The following is a 17,042-nucleotide window of genomic DNA, read 5'->3' as shown; positions in this document are numbered from 1 at the left end:
TATTTTTAACATTGTTTTATTTGTAATGCATCAGTTAATACATTTTTAACATGACTTGTTTTCCCATAGTAGGTATGGCCAATAAGGATGACACCCAACCAAAGGCCCAACCAGGGTGTCAGAGCAATTGTATCACCCAGTGGTTCTGTCTGAATCTGTTGTGCTTTATGGCATGTTTCTAAGACGAGCTATATTCATATGCTTTTATAGCCTGATCTAAAGTCCGCTGAAGTAAGTGGGAGTATTTTCACTGATATCACTGACTTCTGGATCAGACCATCTGTGCTCAGGGGTTGATGTGAGGATGGAAGTGTGTGCGTGTGTGTGTGGTGAAATTTGGTTAAGGGGTGAGGATAGGCTGCTAGATTTGTGTCACGGTGGATTATGTTTTTGTAGCTACACTTGGGCTTCTTAAATGCTGTGTTAAAAGCAGCTAGAGCTGAGGTTAGGCATTTATAATTAATCAAATGAATTTATAAATTAAAAAAAAACCCAAATGCCTAAATAGGTAAGCAAAGTTTCAATTAAAAGCTGCAAATAAAAATATAAATAACAATAAAAATGAATTTTGGTGAATGTGACATTAACAGTGAAAGTTTTGGTTTGAAATAGGCTCAGAAGCAGCTAGAAACAAGGACCTTCCCTAATGGTTTGACCGAGGGTGGAGCATTCAGGCACTAAAGGCTTAAGTGTTGCGTTCCTCTCCTCATCCAATGTCAATTTAAATACCGCTTCCTCCATGCCACCCACGCCTGGTACTAGTATGATGACACCCATCTTACCCAGCACATGTGGGACTGAACTAGGGACCTCCTGAGGTACAAGCACGAGCTGCTATGTGAGCTAAAGAGCCAAGACTCAGTAGCAGGAGGAGGCTGTAACAGATTCATATCCTCTCAATGGGCATAATGTGGGGGGGGGGAGCTGTAACACATCCTCACAGGTGGGTTACAGTAGCTCCAGACAATAAAGCAGACATGAAACATATGATAGTGTTTGAGTCTGATCCTGTGCCCCTTGAAGACAATGGCACAGCTCTTATTGATTGAATGGTGCAGGGTTAGGCACTTAGGTCATACCTGTGCGTATAGTCCTTTCTGAGTTGTTGTTCAGATTATACCACTCTGTGAAAATATCAAGTCGTGGGCTTGAGCCACAAAGTTCTGATCTAAACCAAACTTTTCCAAAGTCTGAAGGGTGCTTATATTTGGTGTTCGAGGGCATTCTATTATAGAAATAGGGTGCATGGTGCACATGACGGTCATAAATAACCGCTCATTAATGTAAAGGCTAATGTAGTGCCCATCTTTAAAAAAGGGAAGGAGGAGGATCCTGGGAACTACAGGCCAGTCAGCCTCACCTCAGTCCCTGGAAAAATCATGGAGCACAGGTCCTCAAGGAATCAATTCTGAAACACTTAGAGGAGAGGAAAGTGATCAGGAACAGTCAGCATGGATTCACCAAGGGCAAGTCATGCCTGACTAATCTAATTGCCTTCTATGACGAGATAACTGGCTCTGTGGATGAAGGAAAAGCAGTGGACGTGTTGTTCCTTGACTTTAGCAAAGCTTCTGACACTGTCTCCCACAGTATTCTTGTCAGCAAGTTAAAGAAGTATGGGCTGGATGAATGCACTATAAGGTGGGTAGAAAGTTGGCTAGATTATCGGGCTCAATGGGTAGTGATCAATGGCTCCATGTCTAGTTGGCAGCCAGTATCAAGCGGAGTTCCCCAAGGGTCGGTCCTGGGGCCGGTTTTGTTCAATATCTTCATAAATGATCTGGAGGATGGTGTGGATTGCACCCTCAGCAAGTTTGCAGATGACACTAAACTGGGAGGAGAGGTAGATACGCTGGAGGGTAGGGATAGGATACAGAGGGACCTAGACAAATTGGAGGATTGGGCCAAAAGAAATCTGATGAGGTTCAACAAGGACAAGTGCAGAGTCTGCACTTAGGACGGAAGAATCCAATGCACCGCTACAGACTAGGGACCGAATGGCTCGGCAGCAGTTCTGCGGAAAAGGACCTAGGGGTTACAGTGGACGAGAAGCTGGATATGAGTCAACAGCGTGCCCTTGTTGCCAAGAAGGCCAGTGGCATTTTGGGATGTATAAGTAGGGGCATTGCCAGCAGATGGAGGGACGTGATCGTTCCCCTCTATTCGACATTGGTGAGGCCTCATCTGGAGTACCGTGTCCAGTTTTGGGCCCCACACTACAAGAAGGATGTGGAAAAATTGGAGAGAGTCCAGCGGAGGGCAACAAAAATTATTAAGCTGTTAAACATTGAGGGAAATTAACCATTGGAACAATTTAACTAAGGATGTGGTGGATTTTCCATCATTTTCCATCATTAAATCAAGACTGCATGTCTTTTTAAGACACCCAATAACTCAAATGGAAATTATGGGCTCAGTGCAGAGATTTCTGGTGAGGTACTCTGGCATCTGTAATGCATGAGATCAGAGTAGAGGATTGCCTTGGCCATTTCTGGGCTTAAAATCTATAAATCTATTAAATGAATCAGACAAGGATCTGGCCAAGGCCTTCAAAGTTAGTCTTTGTATGTTCTGTATGTGCACATGAAATTACTTATGTGAATGTAAAGACTGGTATACAGCCAGTTAATCTGGATATTTATTTGAGCTGGTTGAAATTTTTTGAATTTAGAATTTTTGATGAGATATGAAAATGAAGGAAAAAAAACGGGGATAGGTTTTTTTTTTATTTTTTCCCCCCCTCCACTTGTCAACCAATAAATGGTTGGGATTTTCAAAAGCATGGAAGAGAGTGAGATTCACAACCCCTACTGCACGTCAGTGGAAATCAGATGCCAACTGTGCTTAGGTGCTTTGAAAAAAATCTCACCTGATGGAGGTATTTGAAATGTTTTGAAATTTCCAAAAATCAGAACAAAAAAATCCAAAGCATTTTGATTCAGACATTTTTCCAACCAACTCTTTCTCCCATGTCCCGGTATTTTTAAAATCTGAATTCCATGAATTTTGCCAAATATAAACAGTGTCGCCAGCACTCAACATTTAATTTGGGGTCTGAAAATATCTAGGGTGAAATCCTGGCCTCACTGAAGCCAATGGGAAATTTTCCATTAAATGTATGTGGTCATGATTTTGCCCTTTGTATTTTCTTTAGAGCCCCAGCTGCTGGTGTCTGTGTGGCAATCTCAGCTTTATTATTTTTTTAAGAATAAATTCCTAGCTTTGTGGTTGTGGAGAAAAGCTTGAAGAGGTGACTCAAGTGCACCTCAAAGGCTCAGAACCAGAAGGCAAATACAAGGAACCCAAAATGTATTATTTTTCTTTTCAGTCTGGTGATTCTGAAACCAATCTCATGATTCTATTAATTATTTTTTTTTTGTGAGGCCTGACTTGTGAGTTTTGAACACTGGGTATTGGCAATACTGTGTAAATATTCTGTCTTTTGTAAAGGAGGTCAGGAAGAGATAGAAGGCCCAGGTACTTCATAGGCTTACTTATCTTTTGTTATTTACAATGTTGTAGCTGTGTTGGTCCCAGGATATGAGTCACAAGGTGGGTAAGGTAATATATTTTATTGGACTATCTTCAGAAGAGCTCTTTTTAGCTCAAAAGCTTGCCTATTTCACTGGTCCAATAAGAGAGATTACCTTACCCACTTTGTCACTCTCATATCTCTTGCTATCTCAGGGGGAGTTATTTTCATCAGGCTCAATAAAAGCGAAGCAGGGAAGGACAGAATGGTGAAGGGATTGAAGCTGACTGAGTAAAAGAAAAAGACATTTGAGGGATATGGAGGTGTGTGGAGATGACATGATCCGAAAGATGAGCAGAGAACATGTGTTCTGAACATGTGAACATGAGCAGAGAAGCTGTGTTCTGAACATGTGAACATGAGCAGAGAAGCTGTGTTCTGAATGGACGGGGCAGGAATGGTAAGAGTGTCAGAGAAGAAGCGCTCACAATAGTCAGATCACATGGATCTGACTAAGGCTAGGTCATAGAATCATAGAATATCAGGGTTGGAAGGGACCTCAGGAGGTCATCTAGTCCAACCCCCTGCTCAAAGCGGGACCAATCCCCAACTAAATCATCCCAGCCAGGGCTTTGTCAAGCCTGACCTTAAAAACTTCTAGGGAACGAGATTCCACAACCTCCCTAGGTAACGCATTCCAGTGCTTCACCACCCTCCTAGTGAAAAAGTTTTTCCTAATATCCAACCTAAACCTCCCCCACTGCAACTTGAGACCATTACTCCTTGTCCTGTCATCAGCTACCACTGAGAACAATCTAGATCCATCCTCTTTGGAACCCCCTTTCAGGTAGTTGAAAGCAGCTATCAAATCCCCCCTCATTCTTCTCTTCCGCAGACTAACCAATCCCAGTTCCCTCAGTCTCTCCTCATAAGTCATGTGTTCCAGTCCCCTAATCATTTTTGTTGTTGCCCTCCGCTGGACATTTTCCAATACACTACACTACAGCTGGCATCGAGACTCTGAGATCGATCCACGGGTGGTTGATTTAGTGGGTCTAGTGAAAACCTGCCAAATCGATAGCAGATCACTCTCCAGTTGACCTCTGTACTCTACCCACCACAAGAAGAGGAAGGTAAGTCAATGGGAAAGTTTCTCCCGTTGACCCCCCGCGGTGTAGACCCGTACGGTAACTCGACCTAAGGTACCTCAACTCCAGCTACGTTGTTCACGTAACTGGAGTTGTGTAGCGAAGATCGACTTACCACAGTAGCGTAGATATAGCCTATGTCCTGGTCTGCACTAAAAAATAAGGTTGGCCCAGCTATGTTGCTCAGGGGTGTGAAAAATCCACTGCAGGGCGTGTCTACGCTGAAGTACGATGGTGCCCCTGTAGTGGTTTAAGTGTAGACAAAGCCAGAGTGTGAGTTGACACTTTTTGGGTAAAGTAATTGGATGTGTACCTAGAACAAGTCAGGAATATTTTTCCAAAACCGGTTTGGTTTTGTTTTTGTTTATTGGCTGACTCGAAAAAGTGTTGGTACAAGGGGGAAAGGCTTTGAAATTGTCAAATCGTGCTGTTTCAACATGTTCTAAAGGAAAAGTTCTCTTTCTGGTCCAAAATGACATCTTGTTTTGAAATATAACTTCATTTATGCTAAAAAGAAATTAAAAACAAAACACAAAAAATGTCAAAATCTCAATAAAATGTTTCAGTCAACCCAAACAGAACTGTTTTTTGATTTGTTTGTTTGCAAACATTTTTGAGATTTTAGCTTTTTGTTTCAATTCATGGTGGCAAACTTATTCAGAAATCTCAAAAATTCTTGTGGGACAGGAAAACCATTTTTCTGTCCAGATCTAATTTTATCCTTGATGTCACTGCGAAGTTCCAAGTTGCTGACAGTTGCAATGTAGTGATAGGTGTGGTGGTGTTGGTAGATTTGTGATGAAATTTCTCTCTCCTCCTAGGCATGTTGTAAGGGTTATTAGTGTCTGTACAGCACTTTGAAGATGTAATGTGCCATGTAAGTGCAATATATTGTTTATTCCCTATTGTTTATTATTATCATTTCTTTATGAAATGAGATACAAACCATTAAGTTTAAAGGCTCAAGGCCAAACCTCCATGTGCCCTGACAGAATGACAAAAAACCCTAATCACAGCTATTATATTGATCAAAAGCTTAACTAAACAAATACAGAGTCATCAGTCTGGATGATAAAGAGTAGATTTCAGTGTTATCAGGCTCAGTGGTTATTAGTATTGATAATTTCTGCAGATTTCTGATAGCAGCAGGCAAGAAACCTTGCCATTTGGATTGGGATCAGCTGAGTACCTAAAACTTTATGTAAACTCTCTACCTCTTCGGTTTACTTAAATAGAATGGGAATAAAAACAGGCATTTTCATCTTTCTCATACAACTTGCTTCCTTTTGGGCTGGGCTTTAGGTCTAGTCAAAAATTGGGGTTCTGACTCAATTAAAATTTTTATGGGAAGAGTCTGCTTTCCTTGACATTTTTGGATATGATTTTTTTCTGTTGGTCAGAAAACTGAAAATATTTAGTTTAGGCCAAAAATATTTTGTTTGTCAACTGAAAACTCTTTTGGTTTTGGCTGAATTCCCAAAGTTTTCGAGGTGGGGTTTTTCAAAGGAAATCTAAAATGTAAACAAAATTATTTTCATTTTTGTGGAAGTTTTCAGCGGGGAAAAAAAAATTCCAACCACCTCTATTGCGAAATATAATGTGTGACAGCTTCTGGGAGTTTGGCTTCTGGTCTCATATGAAAGCGAGAAAAACAGACATCAAGAAAAATGAAAACTATGGGGAAAGTTTCGTAGGCTTTTTAGATTCTCCTCTCTATTCTCCATTCTCTCCACCCTCCCCCCCAAAAAATTAGATTGAGTTTTTGACAAACTGTTCGATAAATTTTTCTTAGATAATTGTATGTACTAAACCCCAGTGCCCAAGACTGTGGCCTTGTCTATATTAGAAATGTTTATCATGCTTAAAAATGACCTTTAACAATGAAGTTAGCTAACATGATGCTGACCATGACTTTGTTGTGTGTGTAGACATGGACAAATTGTCTGTAGCATCATGTCACCTGTTATGGTTAAACCATTAATCCAGTAGGGTGGGTCCCAGCATCAGATTAGCTTACTTGATTGATAAAAATCAAACATGGTAACATTTGCTAATGAAGATTCATCTAAGGTGAGAGCCTGAAAGGAGATTTGTAAATCGCCTCATGTCTTTATTCCAGGCCAGAATTAAAACCTGGATCAAAACTCCCCTGAACTTTGAGATGTTGGGTCTGGATCAGAAATTTATTTGTGTCTATCTCTAGTTCTTACTGGAGCTGTTTCCCCATCCCTAGTTACTGAGGGCCAAATCTTGACATCTTTAATTAGGCATAGATCCTGCACTTGACTTTGTGTGAAGTGAGGAGGTGGGGTAGGAGGAGGGAGGCACCCCCCTTGACTTCATCTGGAGTTGATTGCAGGATCGGAACCTCAGTTTTTACTCAGGCAAAATTCCCATTGGAGCCGGTAGTCAAACTGGAATAAAGAGCTCAGGGTTTGAAAGATACCTGAATTTTATTATTGTTAATAGTAGTGGAATTGCTAATGGCCGCATCCAGAGCCTCCAGGGAAGATCAGGGCTCCATTGTACTGGGTGCTGTATAGACACGTAGGCCAGTATTTTCAGAAGACTTCAGTATCTACAATTGAGGACAGATTTTTTTCTAAAGAGCTTGCTTCCCTTTCAGCCTCATATATAAGTGGCCAGATTTTTCAGAAAGGTCTGCAGGTTGGGTGCTGAGCTCTTTTGAAAATCTGTCTGCAAGTGGTCACAATGGGGGATACCGGGCCCTGAGCACTTGTGAAAATCTGTGTTTTAGGTAGGTTTCTAAATAGGAGCTGAGTTCCTTTGAAAATCTGACTCATAGCACGAGTTTGTCTGTTACAGGCTGACACTGGTCCTTAAGAGGGAAGAGGCCAGCGCACCTGCGACTGTTCAGTTGACCTGAGGGGGGAGGGATAGCTCAGTGGTTTGAGCATTGGCCTGCTAAACCCAGGGTTGTGAGTTCAATCCTTAAGGGGGCCATTGAGGGATCTGGGGCAAAAATTGGGGATTGGTCCTGCTTTGAGCAGGGGTTTGGACTAGATGACCTCCTGAGGTCCCTTCCGACTCCAACTCTGATATTCTGTGACCTCCAGTTAGTCTTAAGTGAAGGCACTTGGTGGGCCTGGGAAGGGAAAGAGCCTGACGACTGAGTGGGTCAGTCCAGGAGGTTGGCAGGTGAGAGATGTGGAGATCAGGAGATTGAAGGGAAGTCTCTGGGGAAAGCTGGAGAGAGCAGGAAGAGAGAGGACTTTATCAGGAAGCCGGTGGATGGCTAGGCTGCTGGCCTTCCTCAGCCAGAGAGCCCATGTCAGGAGGTTGGAAAGGTCTGGGGGCTAGGAAGCCAGTGGACGGCTAGCCTGCTGACCTTCCTGAGCCAAAGAACCCAAAACAAGAGGGTTGGTGCTGGAGGGCTAGGACTCCCAGGCAGGGAGCAACACTAAGGGAATCGCCCTCACAGCCGTCCTGAGTGGGGAGGGGCTGCAGAAACCTGAGCCCAGAACAAGGGGTTGATCCTGGAAGGGATTCCCTGAGCAGGAGTAGGACTCACAGGCAGGGAGGTCTGGGGCAGTGGAACGCTATGAGGTGTTTTGTCATGGGAGACCTGACATGGGGCTGCTGCTGCTGGGGAAGAGTCATGAGAAAGAAGCAAACCTGGGAGCTCTCAGGAGATAGCCTGGAAAGTGGAGGCCTAGAACAAGGGCAGAGCCTGGGAAGAGACTGGAGACGCACTTTCAGGAGGATGAGCTGGAAATAACGACCCGGGAGGGGGCATGGAAAACTGCTGTGAACATGTCGTATTTTGGGAGGGATGGTTTTATCAGGAGGGTTCTGTGGACTACTGAACATGTACAGCAAGACATTACGTCCAGAGACGGGCTTTGTATCAGACACTGAGAAATTGTGATCCTTTCATGCGCAGAAGAAAGGGGAAACGGAAGCAGTCACCCTCGTGCTGTGGCACAGGGGGGGCACCCCAGGTGGGGGCCACCCTATGACTCTGTCCCTCCCCTTACATGGAAGGTGTATGAGGCCCTAAGTAGACATGGTACACAAAGGGTGGGAGGGGAAACATAGTCACAGAAGTGATTCATAGAAGTGTTATAAGCAAGTAATTCATAGAATATTAGAGTTGGAAGGGACCTCAGGAGGTCATCTAGTCCAACCCCCTGCTCAAAGCAGGACCAATCCCCAATTTTTGCTCCATTTCCCTAAATGGCCCCCTCAAGGATTGAACTCACAACCCTGGGTTTAGCAGGCCAATGCTCAAACCACTGAGCTATCCCTAATTCTTCCATGTGCCCAAGGGCACACAGCAGGTCAGTGGCAGAGTTGAGAGTAGGAACCAGGTCTCCTGAGTTCTGGTCCAGTGCCCTATCTGCTGCACCACACTTCTTTTGAATCTGAAAAAGGTATGGGGACAGGGGATAAAGTATAAATAACTATGCATCTCCATCCCTGCACTGGATATTGAACTTTGTATTTTTCTGACAAAAAGCAATTAACCTAGTTAAGGGGGGTGGGGGGGGAGAACATATTTTCAATATATTTACATTGTAATGTGGCACTTCGAATTAAATTCCCTTTATGTGGATGATTGATTTGTATATTTCACAGGCCCTGCCTGGCCCCTTTAAAATCACTTTCATTTTAGATCTCCAAGTATCCCCTCCTCTCCCCTCCCCTACCCCTCTTCTCCTGCTGAATAAAGAAAATAGAACAATTTATAATTTGCACAAGAAAATTTTTCAGGTTAGAAGGATTTTTTTTTTTTTTTTTAGAGCATGCAGCTTGCTAAATCTGCAGGAAACAGGTGTTTTATTTAGTCTTTTACAGTCACTGCAAGAAAACCATGGCATAAACATTTAATAATCTAGGCAGGGAGATGGGGTAGGGGGCGGGAGGGGGGAGAAGCAATCTGTGTCTTTAATTTTCTTTTCTGAAAGGGGAAAGTCTGCATAGCAATGACAGGATCACTTGTTCATGCCTTTAATGTGCGATCTGTTTTCTCCAGTGGAGGGCACTCAGTGTATCGCAAACTAGAACATTAGCACCAACAAGCTCCAGAGCATCATCACTCTCTGGAAAGCCTTCTGAATTAGACAAGAGCTGCCTCTCAGCACAGCTACAAAACACTTTAAACCTGACCAGCTAAATGGATAAACCTATCCTGCATAGCTTTTAAACTGGGCTCGTCTTATACAGCACAGGAGGCCTGTCTGCTTCAAGAACTGGAGAGCTGGAAGATGGATTGCTGTGTCTGGGAATGGCAAAAGGCAGCAGAATAAGGGATGCTAGGTACCGGGGAAGATTTTCTTATTCCTCCCAGAGAAGTTGGCTTACCTTCATGGTGTGCTATTGCTTTTACGTGCAGATTGCCGGTTAATGCTATTTGTCCTCTAAAGACTTACACAATGGCTCTGAGAGCTTAGGGTCCCCCCCATCTCCTCTGTACCCCCATCCCTGGTTCTGTCTTCCCCACCCCCATCCCCTTCCCCATCCCTTCCTTCCCTCATCCCCAAAATTCTTGCTTGTCCTCTCTAGGGAACTTTGTGTGGGTTACTGGCATGCACGCCGGATGGTGGTGATGTGACGGGCAGCTGTGCTGTGACATGAAGGTTGCAATGGTTTAAAGAAAGGAGACCAATTTAAAAAAAAAAAAAAAAACACAAAAGCAAGAGTGAGACAGAGAGGAGAAAACAGCTGGAGGAAGAAAAAGGGGAAACATCTGTGGATGACAAAAGGATGGGTAAGTGAACTTTTGCTGTATCCTTCTCAGCACAGTTGCAACTGTGCAGTATATTTTTCAGTCAGATTATTTGCTGTTCAAGAGGGAGAACAATCTAAACAGCAGCAGTGCATTTCTTTGCCAGGTGACTCACTGTACTTGCTATTGTATTTTTAGATCATGTTTCCCCCTTCTTTCCTCCTGCAGTCTTTTTATATGTAGTGAATTAAATGCATGCAGTGAGTTAGGGACTGTACAAAGTACATTCACAATCTATACAACCCACCCACACACCTCTATATACATAGATAAGTACACACACACAAACACACACACACATATATATCCATGAGAGATACACATAGGATTTCTTCTGGATTTATATTCATATTAAATAAGCCTGTAGATCTCCTATGCAGGCTGTCAGGAAGGATGTTTAACACTTTGCAGCTTGTGAGGAGTGTGTGTATGTGTGGGGGGGGGGGAGGAAGGGGGGGAACGGGTAATGGATTTTGTTGTATAGGTGGTTTTGAAAAGGCTCACTGGATATCTGAAATGATATCCCTAATGTAGCTGCTAGATTTCCAGCAGTCATTTGCCAGTCTTATTTTTTCAAGTGTGACAGGTTTATTTCCCCCACCCTCACTCCAGTCTATAATAGCTCAAACATATTTCTGGGCTGCTTTTGGCACAAAAGCAATAGTGAAAGATCAGGATTTAAATTAAAAACCTAGCCATTAAAGTGAAAGGCAGAGACACATAGTCAGGGGCTTTTTGGATTAAGAATTCTTGCACTGATTGCCTCTTGGTTTAAAATTGGACCATAAAAGCAAATAACTGCAGCACAGTATTTGAGTGTATGTGTGTGTCTGTGTGTGTGAGAGACAGACGCGCACACAAATAAGAAAGCCACTATTTGTAGAGGAGATAAATTCTTCTGATGGAAGAAAGCAGCCTAATTGTGAGTAAGATTACAACTCTGAGGAGAGCCGGTGGTCCCAAAATTATTACAGCCTTTGAGAAAGTGTGTGCGCCTCTGTGTGTGTGTGTTGGATTTTCTGAGACGTCTTCTCATGGTTATTCAGAGAATGTAGAAAATGTGACTATGCTCGCATAACAGCATTAATACCAAATAACCAATCTGATATCTGAAGTGCAAAATATTAAAATCAGCAGCAGTGAGGCGAGGGATTCAGATTCAAATTTCACTCTTTAAACTTTGTAGTTTTTGCTGCTCTTAAGGCAACATTCCTATATAAGTTTATATATATTTACCTACAGTGTATACAATATACACATATATAGTGTTATACATTTATAGATATAAGCTAAGCGTGAATAAATATGCACGTGTATATATATTTTAATCACAATCATTTTATTATGAAATATGCATGTTAATGTAACTATCAGCATGATATCTGGGTCCGGGACAAATGTTATATGATATAGATACACATCTCTGTTTGTGTGGCGTGTGCATGTATGGAAATGAGAAGTCACTGAAATGCAGTCTCAGAAGTATTATTCAGAACGCTGTTTGGAAACATCTCATGTTCCATTATGCAACAGACACACATTATAAAGGCAAGGGACAAAGTTTATTATATATTGATCCACTTGCGGTAGCTCTTATTTTATATTAATTGTTTGGGATTGGACTACGAAAGATTTACCTGCAGTTGGGTTTATTAAGGACCATTTTACTTGTTGAACTACCACAGGCTGTGTCTCATTTCCTTTTCCGATAGTACTGTACAGTGAATTCAGCACAGTGACTTGACAAATATGTGTATTGCTGAAGCCTCAGCTTCTAATGATAAGGCGATACCAGCTACGAAGAGTGCTGAGGTACAGGAGAACAAGTGACTAGGAAATGGGTTCTCAGTCATCCTAAGGGGTCATAAATCACACAAAAGTAATTTGAATAACAAGAGCAGTGGGGGTGTGAGGGAAGGTAGGATAGGAACTCAAAAAAAAAAAAAAAAAAACACCAGACAGACATACAACGAACATTGCAAGAAAGGAGCCAAACGGGTTGTCTTCAAATTAACTGTACCACTAATGCCTTAGCAGAAACCCCATTGACGTTAGTAATCTGCTGATGGTTTATTTTAATAGCTTTACACTGGACATTTGTCTTCTTTTTAATATTGTAGGTTTCCATTTAATTAAGCAGCTGAGAGGCATGAGTGTGGTGTCCGTGCTGCTGCCTACGGTGCTGTTTCTTATGCTCGCAGGGGCTCAGCGAGCTTGCCCCAAGAACTGCAGATGTGATGGCAAAATTGTGTACTGTGAATCGCATGCGTTCAGAGATATCCCTCAGAATATTTCTGGAGGGTCTCAAGGCTTATCGCTACGGTACAACAGCATCCAGAAACTTAAATCAAATCAGTTTGCAGGCCTGAATCAGCTCATATGGCTTTATCTTGACCATAATTACATCAGCTCCGTGGACGAGGATGCGTTTCAGGGGATCCGTCGGCTGAAGGAATTAATTCTGAGCTCCAACAAAATTACCCATCTGCACAACAAAACATTTCACCCGGTCCCCAATCTCCGCAATCTGGACCTTTCTTACAACAAGTTGCAGGTGTTGCAATCTGAGCAATTTAAGGGCCTTCGCAAACTCTTGATCTTGCACTTGCGGTCGAACTCGTTGAAAACTGTGCCAATCAGAGTTTTTCAAGACTGCCGAAATCTCGATTTTCTGGATTTGGGCTACAACCGTCTGCGGAGTTTATCCCGTAATGCTTTCGCTGGCCTCTTGAAGCTCACAGAGCTCCACTTGGAGCACAATCAGTTTTCGAAGATCAACTTTGCCCACTTTCCACGCCTCTTCAACCTCCGCTCCATTTATTTGCAATGGAATAGGATCCGGTCTCTTAACCAAGGGCTAACATGGACTTGGAGTTCCTTGCACAACTTGGATTTATCGGGGAATGACATCACTGGGATAGAGCCTGGGACCTTCAAATGCCTGCCCAACCTGCAAAAGCTGAACTTGGATTCCAACAAACTCACCAACATCTCTCAGGAGACTGTCAATGCGTGGATCTCGCTAATATCCATCACTCTGTCCGGAAATATGTGGGAATGTACTCGAAGCATTTGCCCTCTTGTTACTTGGCTTAAGAATTTCAAGGGAAATAAAGAAAGCACTATGATATGCGCGGGCCCTAAGCAAATCCAGGGCGAAAAGGTGGGCGATGCTGTGGAAACATATAATATCTGTGCCGAAATCCAGGTTGTGGTCACTGAAAGATCATACCAGCCACCTAAAACTCCCCAGAGACCTCTCTTTATCCCCAAACCTACCATTTCCAAACTGGAAAACAATCAAATGACCTCTGTGATACCCACTCCTTCTCCAGACTTACCTACTCCTGGAGCAGAACCAGAGTATGAGCATGTTTCCTTTCATAAAATCATTGCTGGGAGTGTCGCCCTCTTTCTTTCAGTGGCTATGATTCTGTTGGTTATCTACGTGTCTTGGAAGCGGTACCCAGCCAGCATGAAACAACTGCAGCAACACTCTCTCATGAAGAGGCGCAGGAAAAAGGCCAGAGAGTCCGAAAGGCAAATGAACTCCCCTTTACAGGAGTATTACGTGGACTACAAGCCGACAAACTCTGAGACCATGGATGTATCTGTTAATGGATCTGGGCCCTGCACATATACCATCTCTGGCTCCAGGGAATGTGAGGTATGAACCATGATCCTCCTAAAACCATTTCAGCTGCTGAGAAGGAGAGGTAAATGTTTGAAGCTCTTGAGGTGTTTCTAATCACAAGAAAGATTAATGAGCCTTTTTGCTTTTGGGTTTGCTCAGTGTGAAAGGTTATTTAATTAAATTACAACAATCAGGGAAGTGACGGCTATTTTCAACAGTTTAAACTTGAGAGAAGTTCATTCAAGGATGAGATTAAGTTGGAATAAACAGCCATGTTAAAGGCATATGAGGCCTGATTCTCCTCTTGCATGTACCCCTTTTACACTGGTGTAACTCTATTGGCTTTACGAGAGTCACTCCCCAATTGGAGGGGATTAAAGCCCCTGCTATTTAAGAGAGTGCAGATAGACTAGTAGTATTAAACAAGTGTTTATATCAGAGTTTATGCCAGATCGCATCACAAAAATGGACTCATAAAGATGATGCTGTTTAAACTTGTTACTAGCATTTCCACATTTGGTCCCTGATTCAGCAAACCACATAAGCACAATGGCACCATTATAGTTAAGCACTGCTTAACTGCTTTGCTGAATAATGATGGATTTAAGCACTTGTTTATGTGCTTTGCCGAACTGGGGTCGTGAAGAAGACCCAAGTCAAAAGATACGTTTGCAAGTGCCTGATATTTTTGCCATAAACTTTCAGTGGATACGCCTCAATTGTGGTCAAGAGAGTTGTACCCTCTTACGCCAGGTGTCACTTCGGTTCTGAGTGTTCGGTAGATACAGGCAGGAATAGCCATCATTGTCTGTTTCCCAGGTTCTTTAACTTTGTCAGCTTAAAGTTGAGCTGTCAGACATTTTCTGTAACTATTTGAACATGGATAAATAGAAAGGGGGGTTGCTTTTGATCACCGCTGCTCATTTATACAGGGTAAAAAGGATTTCTGCAATTACAGTGTGTCCTATTAGCAACTAATACTTGGTAACTTAATGTTGTGTGCGCTCTACTGGTATTAAAACAATGGTGGCCCATTGTTGTTATGGAGACCCGAACAGAAAACGTTAAGTGTGTATTGTGCCTGATTCACATCCCTCATATTTCCACTGACGTCAGTGGGTCAGGTTGAAATCAGAAGACAGTTTGGCCAGTCTCTTTGAAAACCAGACGTGTTTAAAGATTAAGGCCAAGTATTTTTTTTAAAGTCGATAGTGATTTTGGTGACCAACTGGAGATACTTTCCAAGGGCCTGATTTTTAGAGGCTAGTTATTCCACGCTTTCTGGAAATAGCGCCCCTTTATGGTGTCTCAAGTTGGGCATCCAAAATCACCACTTGCTTTTGGAACATGTTGGCCTAAAAGAGGCTGATGAGAAAAAGTGAAAGGCTGTGATTTGTGGTTATTTTTCTTAGAGCAAGATCCCTGTTGAAAATGAATGACCTGTTACATCCGTCACTGCCATCAAAAGTAATTGAGAAAGAAGGTGCAAATTCTGCTGCCAGCAACACCGGTGGAAAACAACTGAAGTCAATGGAATTACTCTGGGTTTGCACTGGGGGCACTGGGAGTGCAATTTGACTCACAATGTCTAATTCTGTTCTCATGCAGGTTTTATACCTGTGTAGTTCCATTAACTTCAGTGACGTTCCTTTTTATTTACACCAGGGTAACTCGGAGGAGAATTAGGTCCCTCTAAGGCATGATTCAAAGCCTATTGAAATCAAAGGAACTACTATAATGGCGTCAGTGCATAGAAGATGCTATCTATATTTTAGGTTTGAAAATAAATTATACTGGTGTGAAATCATGGCATCCAAACTGAAAGTTGTGGGTCCTCTCTGGGCAATTAACACAGTGTTTATATGGCATAATTTCTTCATGCTGCAGTTGATCTTAATGGAAAATTAAAGGCTGAGTCAGGCCATGGTGAGGCTGCTATAAACCAAACAGAGGCCACCTGCTTGCAATACATTGTTTTAGTATCTGTTTGATACAATTGATTGCTTTGCTAAAAAAAAAAAAATAATTTAAGCAAGATTTTCAAACCATTTGCCTTGCCAGTGTTTCTTATAAAAGATGGCAAAGGCAACATAACTTTTGACAACACATTTTCAAATCTTATCCTGCAGTTAGAAGGCTTTGATAACTGAATGTTCATAATCAAACTATAGACATTCAGAGGCATAGAAGCAGTGATGACATTTAATTGGAACATTTGCACTCTCTTTAAATGCAGTCTCACGTAGTGAGCTAGATTTTCAGCTGCTGAAAGTCAATGTAGCTCCACTGCCCACAGTAGCACTACAAACGTTTTCATCCGATGAGGATCTGGCGCTGTAACTTTTGTGTTTTAGTTACGAGAGAATGTTCTGAGTCCTAAATGTGTGCACTGGAGAAGTGTAGATTTATTGGACCAGATTCAGGATGTGACCTATAGTTTTCCATTTGGATATAAGATAGGATGAATATTATGTTCTTCGGGCTAAATTTTGCTCTGCTACACCATTGCAAATCTGGAATAACCAGTAAGTTCTGATCTGAACCAATGTAAGTGGGAGCAGAATTTGGCTCTGTATATCGAGGACCATTTAAATGGAAGTCAGGGCTTACAAGGCCAAGAGGGAAAATGTTAGCCAGCTTTAGCCAGTGTTTCCTGCTTAGTTGGGTGAGTGATATTTTTTACCGCTAAATAACAATCCAGTCTTGAAGAATATTGAAGAGGAAAAGTGCAGAGGAGAATCCAGGGTCAATTTGGTAGAGGAACTGTCTACAGGCCAGACCCTAGCTGATGTAAACTGGTGTGTTTCCATTAACTTCAGTGGAGCTAGGCTGAAAATCTTGCCCTGCATTCATGGTGAGACTTGTTATTTCAGCCAGGGTTGACCGCAGTTAATCACATGGGTCATGATCTTCCAAAGACATTAATAACCTTTGTTCATGTGAACGGTCCTATTCTCAATCTCTCCTTAAAGCTCCCCTGTGCTGTGATACTAACAACACACTAGACAATGGCTGGGCAACTGGTGTGTGGCAGCCACT

At 42.5% G+C, this 17,042-nt stretch overlaps 1 protein-coding gene across 10 annotated transcripts in view; it reads left to right on the top strand.

Annotated features, from left to right (window-relative positions):
• Positions 1 to 17,042, top strand: part of LRRTM4 (leucine rich repeat transmembrane neuronal 4) — a 964,988-nt gene that overhangs the window by 563,065 nt on the left and 384,881 nt on the right. For 7 of the 10 annotated variants that reach the window (XM_037886267.2, XM_043536297.1, XM_043536295.1 and 4 more), the window contains 2 exons: positions 10,147 to 10,351; positions 12,490 to 14,036. In XM_037886267.2, the coding sequence (XP_037742195.1) occupies positions 10,348 to 10,351; positions 12,490 to 14,036 (1,551 nt within the window). In that variant the 5' untranslated portion in view covers positions 10,147 to 10,347. Of the gene's footprint in view, positions 1 to 5,479; positions 5,498 to 9,048; positions 9,901 to 10,146; positions 10,352 to 12,489; positions 14,086 to 17,042 lie in introns of those variants that run through there. The other 3 variants (XM_037886269.1, XM_037886268.2, XM_043536300.1) reach the window with 3 other exon arrangements.

This window comes from Chelonia mydas, chromosome 26, assembly GCF_015237465.2.
Source record: "Chelonia mydas isolate rCheMyd1 chromosome 26, rCheMyd1.pri.v2, whole genome shotgun sequence".
In the NCBI taxonomy this organism is placed as follows: Eukaryota; Metazoa; Chordata; order Testudines; family Cheloniidae; genus Chelonia; species Chelonia mydas.
Note: the sequence above shows the minus strand (reverse complement) of the source record. Positions and strands in the feature narration are given on the sequence as shown.